Source organism: Alligator mississippiensis, chromosome 1 (assembly GCF_030867095.1).
Source record: "Alligator mississippiensis isolate rAllMis1 chromosome 1, rAllMis1, whole genome shotgun sequence".
In the NCBI taxonomy this organism is placed as follows: domain Eukaryota; kingdom Metazoa; phylum Chordata; order Crocodylia; family Alligatoridae; genus Alligator; species Alligator mississippiensis.
In genome coordinates this window covers 50935088-50952270 of record NC_081824.1, presented here as the reverse complement: position 1 = coordinate 50952270, position 17183 = coordinate 50935088, and the positions used below count along the sequence as shown (strand labels likewise).

The following is a 17183-nucleotide window of genomic DNA, read 5'->3' as shown; positions in this document are numbered from 1 at the left end:
ACCCTGCTCAACTTGAGCATGTGGAAGTGAGGAACAAATTTGAAAACACTGACCTTGAAATAAATATAACCATGGTAATTTTCATATTGTACCCATAGAATTAGTTCATCCAGAATTGATGCATTTTCCTTTTCTGAAACTGCTGCAAGTTTTAACACAGGTACTCCATAAACATACTTTTAAGCAGCACTTTTGTACCTACTTATAAGTAATGCAAACTATGAATGATATTAGTCCAAAGCAAAAAGGCTAATTATTTACCACATAGTTCATTGGGCTAGGCCCGGCAGAGTCAACAGGATTTCAACCCATGTTAACCCCACAGCTGAGCACTGTTTAATATGTGTGTGTATTCCAGATACCTCTCACAAAGGATCCATGTGGTAATAGCTGGAACCACCCATAGCTGGAACTGGGTGTTCTTGTCATGAATTCTTGGATCCTTAAAACATTTATATGCAGATGAGGTGCAGGACAGCCTGGTCATGATCTATCTCATGGAATGTAGGGCCACACTAATTATATGCAATAGGCTGAGAAAGGAGGCAACAGAAGGATTCTGGGTGAAATGTTTGGGGACCTGTTTGGTGACGCATGCCAGACATTTAGGGCTAGTGAAAAAATAAGAATATTGGAAATGAGAAAGACAGGCACGGCTCAGCTGGGGGAGTGAAGAGAAAGAAACATTGTAAGTAGTGTAGTGGCTCACCATGACTTGAAAAAAGTTAGTGCTAAGAGGGCCTGCACTCAATGAGGAGTACTATATATCTTGTTTAGATGGGCTATACTAAATTGTTCTTGTGGCAGGTTCCCATCAGTATGTTTGCCCAATATAAGCTATGCATTTTGTAGTCATGCTCGTTGGCTGCATTTAATCAACTTCGTAGTTGGCTTCCACTACTCAATATATGCTGTTTGGTAGTTTAACAATAGACAGTGTATTTAATGAGGTTTCCTTACATGCAAATATAGGACAAGGGGCTTATGCCTTTTGTTGTTCTTCTGGTTAGGGTTGAATGTTATGTTCTTTTAGTCAAGGTTGAATGGCACCTTCAGTGTGCTCACTGACATGCAGTATATAAGGAATTTCTCATTTAAATAAGGGCATTAATTAATTTCTTATGTTTGTTTCACTTCTTTGAAACGTTTTCTTTTTCCTTCTGTCTTTTAACTGCATTAATTCTTTGAGGCAAGTCACTTTTTATTTACAGTTAATAAGCGGAGACTACTTTTGTTCATAACAAATACAGTATAAAGATTTTGTGCAGAATCCGTGCTTCAAAGAATTTATTGGTGAATATTGTCACTTCTTCACTTTCTTTCAAAATGTGTTTCTATGAACCAATTTTGTTTATTCTTTAAGGATTTGGGAGTCTTACTCAGTATAATTTTTACAGGAATACTGTGTACCTAGTGTCTAATTTCCAGTCTGGAAAATTGCCTGTAAAAATATCTGAAGCAGGACAGGAGTAATTTAAATAAGTTACATTTTTTAATATTTGTTTATTTAATCCACTGGATAAGATCCTGGATCCTTAAAGGGATGTTATATATTCTTGCTGTTGTCCTTGTTTCTGCTATGTGACCTTTCCATCACATATCTCTGAACAGACTGATAACATAAATGTGAAAAGAGTACATCTTTCCCCCCCCCCTGCAGTGTAGCATTTCTTGCATGATGTAACCTCTTTTTGCTCTAAGTAGGCCTTATGCTTGAGTATTTGCTCAGTATAGTTTACTAAAATTCATATTATTATTTGGTAAATGTTAAGAAAAATCTGGAGCACAAGAAAATGCTGGTTGATTTCACTTTAACAATATTCGATTTATTGATCTGTTTTATGCCGTTTCTTCTAGACAGTTTTTTTCCTGCAAAAAATTGCTAATTCTTGAATACATTTGTTTAGATAATTTAATTATTTAATTGCAAAATTAATGTCATCAATAATTTAATAGTATCCTTTTGTAATCAAAGTAATACATCTTGGAGGAGATAAATATTTTAATAGGGGAAAACAATTGGTTTCTCTGGATCATACTTCTGGGCTCTCCCTCTGCTATTAAGGATCTTAATCGACCCAAGTCATTCTTTGTAACTCTACATGAGATTTAGCATTCTGGGAACAAAATAAGGGTTAAATAAGGCCATGGAATCTGTAATATTTAACAACTAAATTTGAACTTGTATGCCGCCATGATCAGAGCCTACCTGGTGAGGCTAAATTTCAAGAACCCATGGAGTTTGCTGAAGCTTTTGAACGTTTGGGGTGTGATGAAGCAGTTGAATTCAGACAGAACACCACAGTGGGGAAAAAAATGATAGATGAGAAATATTTGTAGAAGGATAACTCTCAGAATGAATCTGAACTCCCAGAAACTAATTTGAAAATTCAGAGAGTAGAATATGACACCGACATGACTGATGAAATCAAAATGAACAGGACATTAAAACACCTTTTAGAACTTGATAGTCAAAAAAGTGGCAACCATGCCAACAAAGAAGAACAGCTTCAAACAAGAAAAGAGGTAGTAGTATTTCCTTGCAAGCACAGCCAAAACCCAGAAAATGGTACTAAAGGTTATTCAATTCCATCTGAAATTTGTGTGAGTGTAAATATGTCAGTTCTAGTGAGATGTTAAATCAGCAAATTATTGATGGGGTGAGACAGGAAGGAGTAAGAGAATTGAAGAGGTCATCTAAAATAACAACGGAAACAATGCACGAAAGGGAAGATGCTCCAGCAAAGGAGAAATTTGGAATATATCCAGAAATTACCTGTAGGCTAGTGATGAAGAGAAATGTCATTCAAAAGACTGGAAACCATGCTTTAGTTATCAACCCAGGCAGCAAAAAAGAGTACAGGAAACCCTTGCTATTGATCGGTTCAGCATTCACAGTTTCAAATATTCCTGAATGCCAAACCTGCATTTTAAATACACTTGAAGGAGCTCCTCAGGATCTCTGTGCATGCATCCACCGGGCTCCTGCTGCCACGCTCCTGCTGCCGCTGCCGTGCTCCCGCCATCACTAGTGCAGCTGTGTCCCCCATCCCAGCCTCTGGGGGTGCTGCGTTCATGAATGCAGACAGCATTCACGAATGCAGTGCCTTACTCACGGATTTCGCCATTTAAGGGGGATACGAGAAAGTATCCCCCGCGAATGGTGTGGGTCTCCTGTACCTTTCAATATGCCCATCTGCTGAAAATCTACATAGTAAAGATCATCACTTCAAAGAAAGTATTGACAATGTATTCTCAAAGTCTGAAGGGAAAGACTTTCAAGAAAGAAATGAAAGCAGAGAATTTCTATCAACCCTAAAGGATGAAACCATCTCCAGAGACCTGAGGATATACAAAAGAGGTGAAAAGACATCAAAGCTGAACTTGCAGCCTGTTAGCAAGAAATATATTTCTGATACTGATAAAAGGAATGGAAGCAAACTGTGTAATGCACCTCTGAATAAAAGCTGTTTACTAATAGAAAACAATTTCCCAGACAGAATAGATCTAAATCCAGTGTAAGCAAAGAACATAGAGCAAGAAAATGTTGCATGTTTATTTGATATTTCTAAGGAAAATATCACAGAGATTCATCATATAGGAAATGCCTTCAAACCATGTATATTGACTTTTGAAATGTTGCAAGTCAACAGTTGTCCCAGTGTAGGTGCACAGTTGTTAAGAAATACAAATGATGTGAATGCAAAAATAGCCAGTTCAATGAAAGTAGTAATTCCAAAGGAGGAGAATATTTTTCAATTTCAGAATGTTACTTTGCAAAAAGACTGTTGAGCAATGATCTTAGAGAAAATGAAAATAATGTACCACAGAGTAGGGTTCACGATTTGGACAATATGTGTATCACTTTGAAAAGACAGAAGGGAGAAGATGAATTCGACCAATGCCAACAATGTGAAGATTTATTGATGGTTATAAAAATGCAAAAAAAAGGTAAAGATCAAAACACAGAAGTATCTCTAAAAGACAGTAAGATCCAGAGGCTAAGCTATGGAATCCCAGGAACTGCCCATCCATTTGGGAAAAAAGAAAAGCCAGTACAAAGTAATGATAAAGATAATGCAGAGAAAAAGAACTCAGAAAGGACTGAGGTACCAGAGTTTTTCTGTTAAAACAGATCAAACTCTAATTAAAATATAATTACCATTCAAAATCAATCTAAATCCATGGTTGAATCTCACAGTATATCAGGGAGGAGCTGATTTAATGTTGATTGACCATAATTAAAATATATTAATCTATTACTGATCAATTATTAATAATGCATTCAGAGAGGGTGAAACAGCAATTATTTCAGTACTTTCTAATTTATTTATGCATGTGTTAATGTCACAATATAATACTAAGGAGCACACCTCCCAGCTGAGGTTCTATTGTACTGAAAACAATAGTGAAAAATAAGACAACAGGACTCCATTTTTCACCTTTCATAGAACTGTAATTGGATTCTCAATTTCGGTTTCTTCAAACACCTGACATTTATTGTACCTACTGTGTATCTGGACAGTTGTCCAGGAGACCTGCTGAAAAACTGATCTAATTTAACTGCACCAGTATGTCTTTAAAGTCAGCAAGTGAAAGGGGAGAAAAAAAGAAAGAAGCTGCCTTTGCATTAGCCTGTTTGAAAATATAATTGCATAATCACATTGTGAATAAAATTAGATAAGACTATTAAAATGCAATCCTTGTTTTATTAAAAAAAATGTTTGCTTTTCCATTACACAGAAGTCTTGATTTCACTAGTAAAAGGGGTGCAATGCACTCTTAGCTCACCTTAGCTAACATATGATTGGAAACACCTAATAAAACCCCAGTGAAGACAAGGCAGTTGCAGTTTTAATGTGTGTTGCTAGATTAGGTGGAGTCTATATTCATCTCATTGTTTATATTGACCTGCTAACATCTACGAAAAATACTACCTATTTGCCTTCCCTGAGATTTTTGCCGGGTTAGCTATCGTGTCTGCACTTTTTTTCTCAGAATGAACACACTCTGAAGGCAGTTTCCAAAGATGTGCTTACTTTCTTGGAAGGGTTTCCACAGTTACGTTGTGTTGTATTTTCCTGTGAACATGGAGCACTTTCAATTTCTTCTGTACCAAAGGAAACGCTGAACCCCTTTCTTGTGTGAGCCTTGCATATTGTATTTTGCACATAGTCCATCCCAGATTTTTTTGTGAGCAAGAGCATATGCAAGCTGCAGTCTAACTCTTCTAATCCTTAAGTGGTTTCTGAGTGATGGTGAAAGATTCTTCAGGACTTCCTCCCTTTGTGGATTGCTTTATGATGTTTTTTCACCTCTAACTAATGGTTGCTCTCTGAAGCTCAGTGAAACAGCAGAAGGTGATGGTGGTGGGAACTGCTCATCCTTCTCTATTGAAATGTTTTATAAACACCAGTAAGTATTTTTAACTATGCCTTTTAAAAAGTAAAAACAGATTCCACTTTAGGTTATTAAGAGCAGGCTTCAATATATTTGTATGTTTTATTTTTGGTTATAGATTTTAAAGAATAAGGAAGCATCAACACAGGAGGCATACTCAGATCTGATGGAGCAACAAAGGGTCACAGTTGATGAGAACAGGAAACTCATGGGAAAGATAAAAGAGCTTGAGGAAATTTTAGATGAGATGAAAAAACAAAAGTTCCAGGCAGAACAAGAACTGCCCAAAGTAAAGGAAGCTGCTGAAAATGAGCTGAAAGAACAGCAAAAAAATGTGGAAGAGATATCTGCTCAGAAAATCAAAGCAGAGCTAGAGGCAAAGCAGTATCGAATGGAACTAGAGAGCCTGGCAAAAGAAAAAGCTGCTGCACAGCAGGAGTTAAACCGTGTGAGACAGCTTACTTTTCAGGCAGAAGCTCAAAGAAGCGTACTGGAAGAAAACCTCCGAGCTTTCAGGAATCAACTGGAGGAAAGCACTGCCGCTAGGAGAAAACTTGAAGATCACCTCAGAAAGAAAGATACAAACCTTCAAGATTTAGAGCAGCAAAAGAAAGATTTAATGGAAGAGCTGAGGAAGAAAACAGAAGGGGAGGAAGGTCTTGTGAAGATAATAAAGCAAATGGAAAAAGATCTTGAGTTTGAAGGGAATCTAGAAGCAAAGAAACTCCCAGAAAAAGAGAAATATAATACTAGAAGGCAAGTACTTGAAGGTGGATACTCTTTAGTTAAAGAAAGTATGCTGAAAACTTGTACATCTGTGCGTGACAAGTCTAGTAGAATTGAGTCTGAAATTACAGGTTTCCAGAAAAAACAAGAAATAAGGAAAGTAGAGGAGCTTAAACAGCAGATCAGTGAGCTAACTGTTGCTAACAAGAAGGCTGAAAAAAGCATTAAAGATCTCAAATATGAACTGAATGCTCTTGAACTTCAAAAAACATCCTCGGAAGAAAAGGTCCATTTACTAAAAGAGAAATTAGATGATGCTAACACTGCACTTAAAAGTCTAAAAATTGAGTTGGAACAGAAAGATCAGGTAGAGCAAGGATATTTGCAGCAGTTAAAAGAACTTGATAAGCAGCTGCACAAAACTACAAGTAAAGCTGAAGAGGTAATGCAGGAGGCCATAGATCTTAAAAAAGTTAACATGAATTATCAAGAAGAGCTGAAATCTCTTCAGCAGGAAAAAGCACAGTTAAAAAGGGAAGCAGAGGAGCTGACTCGGTCACAGACAAAAACAGAAATCACTATCCAGCATTTAAATTCACAAATCAAATGTATCCAGAAAGAGAAGCTTGTTGCTGAACAAAGAACACAGTCGTGTAAAGGAGAAGCAAATAATCTGCAAGAACAGTACAAGAAAATCCAGGAAGAGTTGCTTCAGAAAACAAGAGCAGATAATGAAAATCAACATCAGATTCAAATGCTGAAAAATAAGCTGGATGAAAGTAATCATTTGGCAGAAACATTGAAACAGAAGGTCGAGGAGCTTAGCATATGGAACACTGAAACCAAAATAATGATGAAACAAATAAAGTCTGAATCAGAGAAGGCAGGTCTAGAGAAACAAGCTATCCAGAGAAAAAATGAAACATTAAAAACCCTAGCAGATGGTTTCAAAGAGCAGCTACGTACCACAAATGAACAGTTGCACAAACAGACAATAATTGAACAAGAATTCATATGTAAAGTCAAAAGGCTAGAAGATGACCTAATGAAAACAAAAGCCTTAGCCAGTGAGTATAAGCAGAAGTGTGATAAGCAGTGTGCTTCCACCCTGAGCACTGAAATGGAAGTGAAAAATCTAAATGCCCAACTGAATTCTTTAACTATGGAAAAGAGGTTGAGTGACCAGAAAATAGAACTGCAGCAAGCTCATATACAAGAGCTAAACAGTAAATTGAAAAAGTTGCAAGATGAATTCCATCAGAAGACTCTAGATGAACAAATGGCACGCAAAAAGATGTCTCTGTTTCAGGAAGAATCCATTAAGTTTAAACACTCTGCAGAGGAATTTAGAAAAAAACTTGAAAAATTACTGGAGTCCCATAGCATCACTGAAAAAGATATTTCTGGTATAAAACTGGAATGCATTGCTCTTCAGCAAGAAAAAAAAATGTCTCAGGAGAATATGAAATTGTACAAGATGCAAATTGAAGATCTACAGGAAAGACTTCAAAAGTGTCGTGAACAGCTGCAGCAGGGAAAGCTTGCTGAAATGGATTATCATCAGAAATGCCGGAAACTTGAAGAAGAATTAGAGGTACAGAAGCGTATGATGGAGAGTTTAAAACAGAAAACAGATCTGCACATAAAGGACCGTGAGCACCAGTTCGTCCTGCTTCAGACTGAAGTTCAGCAAAATAATAACATCAAGGATTCTACATTCAAATTGGACTCTGAGAGGAAGGGAAATGAGTTTAATTACCTGGGAGAGACTTCACCCAGAGATTTTGAACAAGTGCATCAGTGTGCAAATATCACTTCTCCTTTTTTAAGAAAGAAACAGGCGAGACAAGTTGAAATAAACATTGCAGGTTTTAAACCTGATCAATTAGGAGAAAAAAACTTGCACATGAACACAGATGATAAAGTGCCAAAAGACCTGCAGTTTCAGTTATCAAGAATAAACCAGTCATTAGAGAATGATACAGACCAACAGTCTTTTACAGAGTATGTTTCTGAAACAAGCACACAGTTCCAAATAACTTTTGATAAAACAGACTCGGTGGGAGGAATATCAGAAATGGACATAATAAGAGACAGAAATCATCACTGTTCTAATCAGAGTATTACACATGAAGAAGACATGAATCATGAACTGGGATTAGGAAAGTTTATACAACCTTTGGAGGTATATTCTACATTTTGTGAATATTTACCTTGCTGGTGCTGGTGTTTTGGTTTTTGGTTTTTCTGTTTTTTAAACTATTCTTATCATCACTGTCCTGTATTCCTCTTCTACACTCTTTGTTAACACTTGTGTGTTGTCTGTTATACTTTTCTTTCTTTGGTGTACAGGACCTGTTCATACTTAAATTAGAATAACAGAGACTAAAATAATACATATTTGTAATTGACACATTTAAATATATGTTATACTAAAATACCTTTTTATTTTTAAAGGTTTATATACTTTATAGAAATTCACATAAAATTATACACAGTTATGGTTAGAAAATGAATTGGGTAATATTTAAGTTCAGTAACAAACACAAAAGAAATTTCTACCATGCTCTTCTGTCACACCCTCATAAATACATCCTATTTAAATAAATATTTGGAGTGTACATATACATTTCACAATTCTAGCTTGCTCTATTTCTGTGCTATCTACGGTAATAAAATTTCTTGCTTGCTGCTTATTTCTGGTGTTCATTCTTGCCATTGCATCTTTCTGGTGGTGGAATTGAAATTGATACATGTTACATGCAAAAAATGTTCTCCAGATTTACTACTCATGGTGTCAAAAAATTCCTGTTTACAGATAGTGAAGAGCAAGCAATATAACATGCATGTTGAAGTTACAACATTAAAACAAGAAAATGACAAGAATCTTGGTAATGAAGACAGGATGTTTGATGGCTGCAAAATATCTGAAGGGTTTAGGAGAGAAGATTTTGCAAAGATGAGTTCTTTCTTAGATGAAAAGATTTTGAAGGACGTTGATACCATTCATTATGGATATTCTTCTGGGGAAGATGATATTAAATTTCATGGTCTTCGACGTGATGTAACTGCCAGGCAGTTGGTTGAGGTTAAGCTTTTGGACAGGAACATAGTTGAACAGCTCTGTTCTGGGCAGAAATCTATCGATGAGGTTCAGAGAAGTCTTGACAAATTTTTAACAAAACCTACTGCAATAGCTGGCCTATACATTGAATCTAGCAAAGAAAGAATCTCTTTTGCTTTAGCAGTAAAGAAAAGAATCATTGCAAAAACATTGGCAACAACATTCTTAGAAGCCCAGGCAGCCACTGGTTTCATCATTGATCCCACAACAGGTCAGAAATACTCTGTTGATGACTCAATCGTTAGGGGCCTTGTAGATAATGAATTCAAGGGTAGATTAATTGAGGCAGAGAAAGCAGTTTTAGGATATTATTGTTCTGGTAAAATAATGTCTGTGTATCAAGCTATAGAAGCTAGACTCTTGGAAAGACAAAAAGGCAAAAATATCCTTGAAATCCAGATTGCATGTGGAGGAGTCATTGACCCTGTAAGAAGTGTTCGTGTTCCTCCAGAACTTGCAGTGCAGCTAGGCTTGCTGAGTAATACAGTTTTAAAATTTATACATGAACCATCTAGTAACACAAAATGTTTTCATAATCCAAATAACAGACAAGCCGTGTACTACAATGATTTGTTGAAAATGTGTTTGTTTGATGTAGATAGTAAATGTTTCCTGCTTCCAGTTGGTGACCGACAAATTAGTACCCCATCAGCAGAAAAAGGTCATAAAATTTCTGTAATAGACATCAAAACTGGAGCAGAAATGACTTCCTATGAAGCATATCGAAAGAACTTTATTGATAAAAATACATATATTGAGTTGTCAGAACAGGAGTTTAACTGGAAAGAGTCTACCACTTTTGATTCCCGTGGAAACTCTTTTCTTTTGTTGACTGATCTCAAAACTGGCTTGCAGTTTAATATTGATGAGGCTCTAGCACAGGGTACAATTGATAGAACATTAGTCAATAAATATAAGGAAGGTGTCATCACAGCTAATGAGTTTGGTGATATTCTGGTGAGCAGTATGCAACTAAATAAAGATTTGAACAGTCCTATTGCAGGATTTTGGCTTTCTGATGGTAATGAAAGAATTCCAGTTTTAAAAGCCTCACGCAGAAACTTGGTAGATAGAGTTACTGCTTTTAGGTGTCTAGAAGCTCAGGCCAGTACAGGGGGCATAATTGATCCACTTACTGGAAAAAAGTACAGTGTTTCAGAAGCTTTGCAAAGGGAGCTAATTGATGATACATGTGCTACACAAATTCAGCAGTGTGAACTAGTCTTTACAGGTATCATTCATCCGGTAACAAACAAAATTATGTCAGCTGTTGAAGCTATGAATGTAAATGTCCTAAACAAAGAAATGGGTGTTCGCTGTTTGGAGTATCAGTACTTGACTGGTGGACTGATAGATCCCAAATCTCATTCCAGGTTGTCAGTGGAAGATGCTATCAAGAATGGCATTATTGATGCTATCACTGCCACGAAAATGAAAGATGACAAGTACTTTGTCAAAGCTATAACATGCCCCAAAACAAAGAAGAAGTTGACTTACAAAGAGGCCTTAGAAAAAGCTATTTTTGATTGTCACACAGGTTTACGGTTATTGGAAGCAGCTGAGCCCATTAAGACAGGGATTTCTAGTCTCTACTATATTTCAAAGTAGCACACTGATTTTGTTACTCCACAGTTTCTAATTGTCCATTAGTCACTCTGGGGAACATTATGGCTACATATTATCTAATGTAGCCATCATAAGAGACTATAAAATGAATTAACGTGAAGTGAAATTGGAAATTGGTATTAAGTCCTATTGTGTTCAAAGGATTATTTTAGGTTAAGTTAGGAAAAATTCCTGTTGAGTACAAAATGGAAGCTGTGTTGGAGGTAGATTCTTACATCATTATTTCCAAACTGGTATCAAGTATTAATACTGGAGTTAATGCAGTTACACCCATATAAAGCAGTTACATAGAACCAGGCCTGTACTGTATTTAAGAGCAGACGACTAATGCTAGTTTTTAAGAATAATACATGTAGTATTTACAGCATCCTGTCAAATAATGCTGGCTTGATTATCATCACAAACTGCTCTTAATAATTTTTTAAAAGATCCCTCCACTATTTTATTTTACAAATGGATCTGAATATGTTTAGACTACAATCCTATGACATTTTCTCACAAATAACTTTACTCACATGTAGTATAGGGAAATGTAGGTAGACTTCTCATAAGCATGAATTTTCAATGATTTTAAGGAACACGTAATTAGCTTTTTAAATGCTTGGATTTTTTTCTAATTTTTTTCATTTTCTCTTGTACTACAGGAAAGTGTTTGGACACTTTTTTAAGTACTGAAAAGTTTTAGGCTACTCTAAGACTGGTTAAAAATCATATATTACTTGGCACAAACCATACATTTATAATATATTTATTGTGGAAAAATGGTAACTTTTCCATCATTATTTTTTATTTTTTCCTGCTTTTAAGTTGTGAAAACATTTGTTTTTCCTCCTATTTGCAACTTAGTAACCTTTCTAAATGTAGCTCATAGTATGATACCTGATACTGACTGTATGCATATAAGGCTAATGCAAAGGCAGCAATTCAAAGATGCTTTAGCTTTTCTAAATATAAGCATTGTCTAGATTTTAATTACTAAGTAGTGGCTGGGAGGTTGTGCTGTTTCTGTCATATCTGTAACATGGGGTGTGCAACGTATGACTGTTTCATAGGTATTGCAATCTCTGCAAATGTTTTGGACAAATCAGTCTATTTGTGTCTCCAGTTTTATGTCATATTTTTTTCCTAACATAAAGGTTACACAGTAATGCATGAGGTAAAATAAAAAATAAAAAAATCCATAGCTACTTTGTGGTAACACTCACATTGTGACAGGACTGTGATTCTGTGGCTATTAAAATTGAACTTCTCAACCATTTAAATAAATGTATTTTTTACAATCCACATTACCTACCAGAAGTCAATGGAAGACGAAAAGAAAGAACATGTTGAAAAGGCTGGGGATTTACTGAAATGGGTGTCAAACCTAAGCAAGACGCTCAGCAAAGAAGAAGGAGAAAAGGCTGAAAAGGCAGACTTGCCTAAGCAGCAGGTACCCGCACATTTTTTTGGTAAAGCACCACTTCTTTGGTTTGGCTCCGTGTCTTACAGAAAGATTACTCTAAATATTTTTGGTTTCACAAAAGCAGCACGTATAATACCAGAAAAATGTGATTTCAAATTTGCTTCTGAGGGAAACATTTTCAAAGGTTTAAAATTAATTTAGCTAGTACCACCACAGTATGTTTTAACGCCCCCCCAACAAAGTCTCTGAACCTGACAGCTACACATTCTACTTGAGTAGTTCTTGGTTTCTTCTGCTTCCAGTGAAGAAGGAATGAAAGGGAAGAAGGAATAGGTCCTAGGCCAGATTTCATTTTCTTTTCATTTAATTAAAAATGCTTTGAAACGAAAAAGATAAAGACTACTTTTCTTGGTAAGTCACTGAAGGGTGAAGTTTCTTTTTCTGTGATAAAAAATAGAGTACTGCAGATGGGCACATCTACATGTCGCCATACATCACTGTAGCGACACACTACATTGCTGTATGATGCACTAAAGTAATGTAGCAATCATGCAAGTCTACATGTGATCAACAAGTACCTCGCCATAATGGCACGCTTCTCCATTTTAGCGTGCCACTCCAACAAAGTAGTGGCGAAAATTAACTGTGCACTGTGTGCACAGTGCAGTAACAACATCACTTTAGGGCGATGTGTAGACATGCCCTATAATGACAAGGAGTACTTTACTTCATGGTGAAAAGCAGTACTACAGAAAAGTGTCTGGGATTATAGTGGACCACAAGCTGACTGAGTTAACACTGTTCTGTTATTGCAAAAAAGACCAATAGCATGCTGTGACATGTTAACAGGACTGTCCCACGCAAATCATGGGAAGGAATTTTTCCTCTCTTTTCAATGTTGGTGAAGCTGGGACAGTACTATTTTACGACAGCGAAAATAATTGCACCTAAACATGAGTAAATGCTGACCGAGGTGTAAATTGCACCTGGTCAGCCCAGGCAGCCAGGGGCCAGATCTCTGCCTGCCATTTAGTAGCCACAGAGCTCTGCACACTGGGGCACTCCCATGTCCTAGCTAGCCCCTCTGCCATCGATGCCTCCTCCCAGAGCCTGTTGCTAAAGCCTCTGGCCCCCTGCCAGCCTGGGGCTGCTCCACCCCACCTCAAACTGCTATGGTCCTGGGTGCAGTATCTGCACATACACCCTGGACCACAGCAGTTTGAATATCTATATGTTCCATTAAGGTGCCCTGATAAACTCTGGCAGAAACTGTGGTGGAGTTTATCACATTGCCTTAGTGGCACATGTAGATGCACCCAAGAAGTTTAGATTTGATTTTAGGAAGAATTTTCTGACTGTGTTGGTGTAAACACTGGAACATATTACCAGGATGGGTTGTAGACATTGAAAGTTAGAGTGAGTTAGGCACTTGGCTGGGTAGATTTAGGAAGGTATAATCTGTCTCAAGCAGAAGGATGAACTGACTGATCTCCTGACGCCTCTCCCTATCCTATTTTCCTGCGAGTCTATGAAGGAGTCTTCAACAGAAGGTGGTTTCTCATCTCCCTTTCAAGCCCCTGCATACCACAAAGGGAAGGAAATACAGAGAAAAGAAATATGGAAGGGATCTGATGGGGTCCTTTCTTACCACCAGATGATCTTTGTGAAGGAGACTGCAGTCAATTTCCTTGCTTTTTTTTGCATTTTATTTTCTATCTCTTTTGGGTCACAAAAACAGTACCTGTTACCTGGTTAACACACCAGAGAGAGACACTGAGGGCCTTGTTACACAAAACACTTAGCACCTGTTACATTTAGAGAGTAATAAACAGTACAACTTGGGAAGATTTCTGAGGAACAGTCACATGTCAGTGCTCACTATGATCTAAATTCAGACTGTATTACCACATCAGTCTTGAACTAGCTCCAGTATGATCCCAGGGCAGAGACCAAAAATTAGCTGATTTTTGTTCTCAGCCCTGGGATTGTACTTGAGCCAGTTTAAGATTTCAGTACGACCAAAAATCTGAGCCTGGGAACCCACTAGTTTCAGTTGAAGACTTCTTTGAGGTTCTGGGGCTGGGTCCCACAATCAGTGGATTGTGGGTCCAGCTCTGGGACTGCAAATTGATCATATTATCTCCATAGAGCAGTCCCATGCTAAGGGAACACATGACTTAATATAATTGGGAGATAGTCCTCCCTCGAAGAGGCATAACCGTACTACAGTGTGATCAAACTTAGCATGTCATGGACTTTTGTGTGTCAAGCAACTTCTGTTTAATAAAAATACCAGTGCTTAATGGTTAATGCTAAATGGTGTGAGACCTCTTTCTCTCGTACCTATAGATTAAGAAGCAAACCTGTTACCTCAGGCTGACCTGTGAGCAAACACTGCCTTTTTATTGACAACTAATGTATTTCTATCCAGAATCAGCCAGAGGTACCACCCTGGGGTCTGTTTTCTAGACCCTCTTAACAGCATCAACTCACGTCTTTGCCCCTTTGTCCACATATACTCATTTTTCACAAGTAACACCTGAACTTAAATATTGAATATAGAAGGGTGTTCTCTACTGTTTTTCTGGCCCTCTGTCTGCTTCTCTCCATCCATACTCCCGTGAAAGATAATCACTGAAGCTGGAGGTGCTCGTTCACTTTACAGATGTAATTAGCTGTTTAAGCCTGAAGTCAGGTGGAAGGTAGGGCAGGGTGGTACATTAGAGATTTAACTGGTTCAGAGAGGCACGAGCTTTCATAGGCAATAATTTACCTTGTCAGGTGTCAGGAAGTCACTGTATGAGGAATAAAGAGAAAGGTGTTTTTTAATGGAACTGGAACACTGAAAGAATTATGAAAATTATTGCTGGCAACCTGTCCTAGCTAAATAGAATCCAAGATAACGAGCTTGTTAAGTAATAAGTGGCTGTTATCATATGCCTTTTTCTGCATACAGTAATGAACAGCATAGAATTAACATTGTGCTTCCAGGTTTTTAGCCCAGCTTTCTCTGGCCATTGTAGGTAAGGACATGCTGTGTTATAAGAATGTTGGAGCTCATTATACATTACACTCCAATGCAGTTGTTACACATGAATCCCTGCCCCACCAATCACAGATATAGTCTCTTTAGAGACTTCCACTTTTTGCAGGCCTCAGAGACCTTCATTCAAGTTCTGTAGTAAACATCCTGGTGTCCTCACTGGTTGGATCAGAAAGATATTCATGCAGGCAGGCTATACTGTTTCGTTTCTGTGGGACAAATAGTGTAGTACTAGGATGTAGAGTACCAGGTTCACTTTTATTATTTCGGAGTCAATTTCTAAGCTTTAGTGGTGGGACTTTCAAAAGAACTCAGCATTGTTCTAGTCTGCTTCCAATAAAGGTAGTAGTGAAGGTCACTGACAGAATTTGGATGGTGCAAATCACTTTAGAAGAGGGGTGTCAAACTCATTGAGTTGGTGAGACAGATCTGGACTATGGGGCTTTTCTCAGTTTGGACAATCTGCCTCTGGATCTGGCCTATGGGACTTCTCACTGCAGCTCCAAGACAGCCACTGCATCAACATGGCCATTATGTCAGTGTTAACACCACTACCCTGCTACTGATTTGCAGGTCAAGCAACAGTCCAAAGTTGGAAAAATGGCTGTAAGTAAGCCCCATGGATCTGGAGGTGATTTGTTAGGCCAGAGAAAAGCCCTACAAACCTGATGACCCACTTCCATGGGCCAGATCTGCGACACCCCTACTTTAGGAGGTCCTAGTCACCATTAATAACTATAACCCCCACACAGTTTTGGGTGCTTGCGTGCTTTGTAAACCATAGCCTTTATGGAGGTTACAGAGGTGTACCATCCTGGAGGCACTGTGACCTTTATAGGTCCAGTGATGCACAAGCACTGAGAGATAGCACAGCGGAAGACACTGTTTGACTATATACTTTGAAGGTTGTAACCCCATGTTCCAGCTCAGCTCTGATGTCTTGAGATAAAAAGGGATTTGGATTTTTGCCTTGCCCCTCCTGATCCCCATTTATGTAGCTGCTACCAATGCTAGGTTCCTGATTATTGCCTTGAGAGTGCAATAAATGGTCTGATGCTGGGTGAAAAGAAGGACTGTGTATAAAGGTGCTTGCACCTTATACCCCAATGCAGACATGTGAAAAACTGGCTAGCATATCATCGTTTATTTTCAGTTTAATTATAGGGTTTGATGCAAAGTATTTCTTGGTTCATCAGGACTCAAAGACAGTTCTTTCCTCTGTTGTGAGTTCTAGAAGTTTGTTCCAGGACTTTAGAAGAGGATAGCAAACAACAAATTCCTCTCCAGCTGTAGTTGACAATATAAAAGTAAATGACGACCAGAAGTCGTCTTTGGAGTGGCATCAGCTGTGCCAGGATGGATGCATCTTAGCACAGCTGATCTGTTTCATTGGTGTCTACAGACAGCACTCAGGACTGTTGTCCCATAGGGTTGGGCCCTGCCACTCCAAGGGAATGCAGGACTATGGCCCTAGGTACCACATCCCAATTCAGGGTGCACAGCTGCAAGCAGGGGAACTCCAACCAACTTGGGATATGGCAGCATGATATGTGCATTATGAGAATCCCTACAGGACAATGCCTAGGTTGCACATCTGCGGGTGTGGAGGGGGGAACTCCCATGGGGGTTTCTTCTGTCTGTGCTTGCAGACCACTTCCCAACCTGTGGCACACTAGCATGAAACTCATGTCTGCAGGGAATTCCTGGCACATGTTTCACAGTGCAGCTCCCTGGGACTTCCCCTGCCTGCACAGGCAGGCCCTGGGAATCCCACTGCAGAATCAGGTTCCTGAAATCCCAAAAGTGGCTTTTGAGGGCTGCCTGGACTCTTGTGCCATGAAAAGTCAGGACAAACTATT

The 17183-nt window shown here is 38.2% G+C and overlaps 1 protein-coding gene across 19 annotated transcripts in view; it reads left to right on the top strand.

The window, feature by feature from the left end:
• The window catches only part of DST (dystonin), a 494468-nt gene that overhangs the window by 298544 nt on the left and 178741 nt on the right, over window positions 1-17183 (top strand). For 18 of the 19 annotated variants that reach the window (XM_019496873.2, XM_019496902.2, XM_059730546.1 and 15 more), the window contains one exon: window positions 12174-12308. In XM_019496873.2, the coding sequence (XP_019352418.1) occupies window positions 12174-12308 (135 nt within the window). The other variant, XM_019496935.2, reaches the window with a different exon arrangement.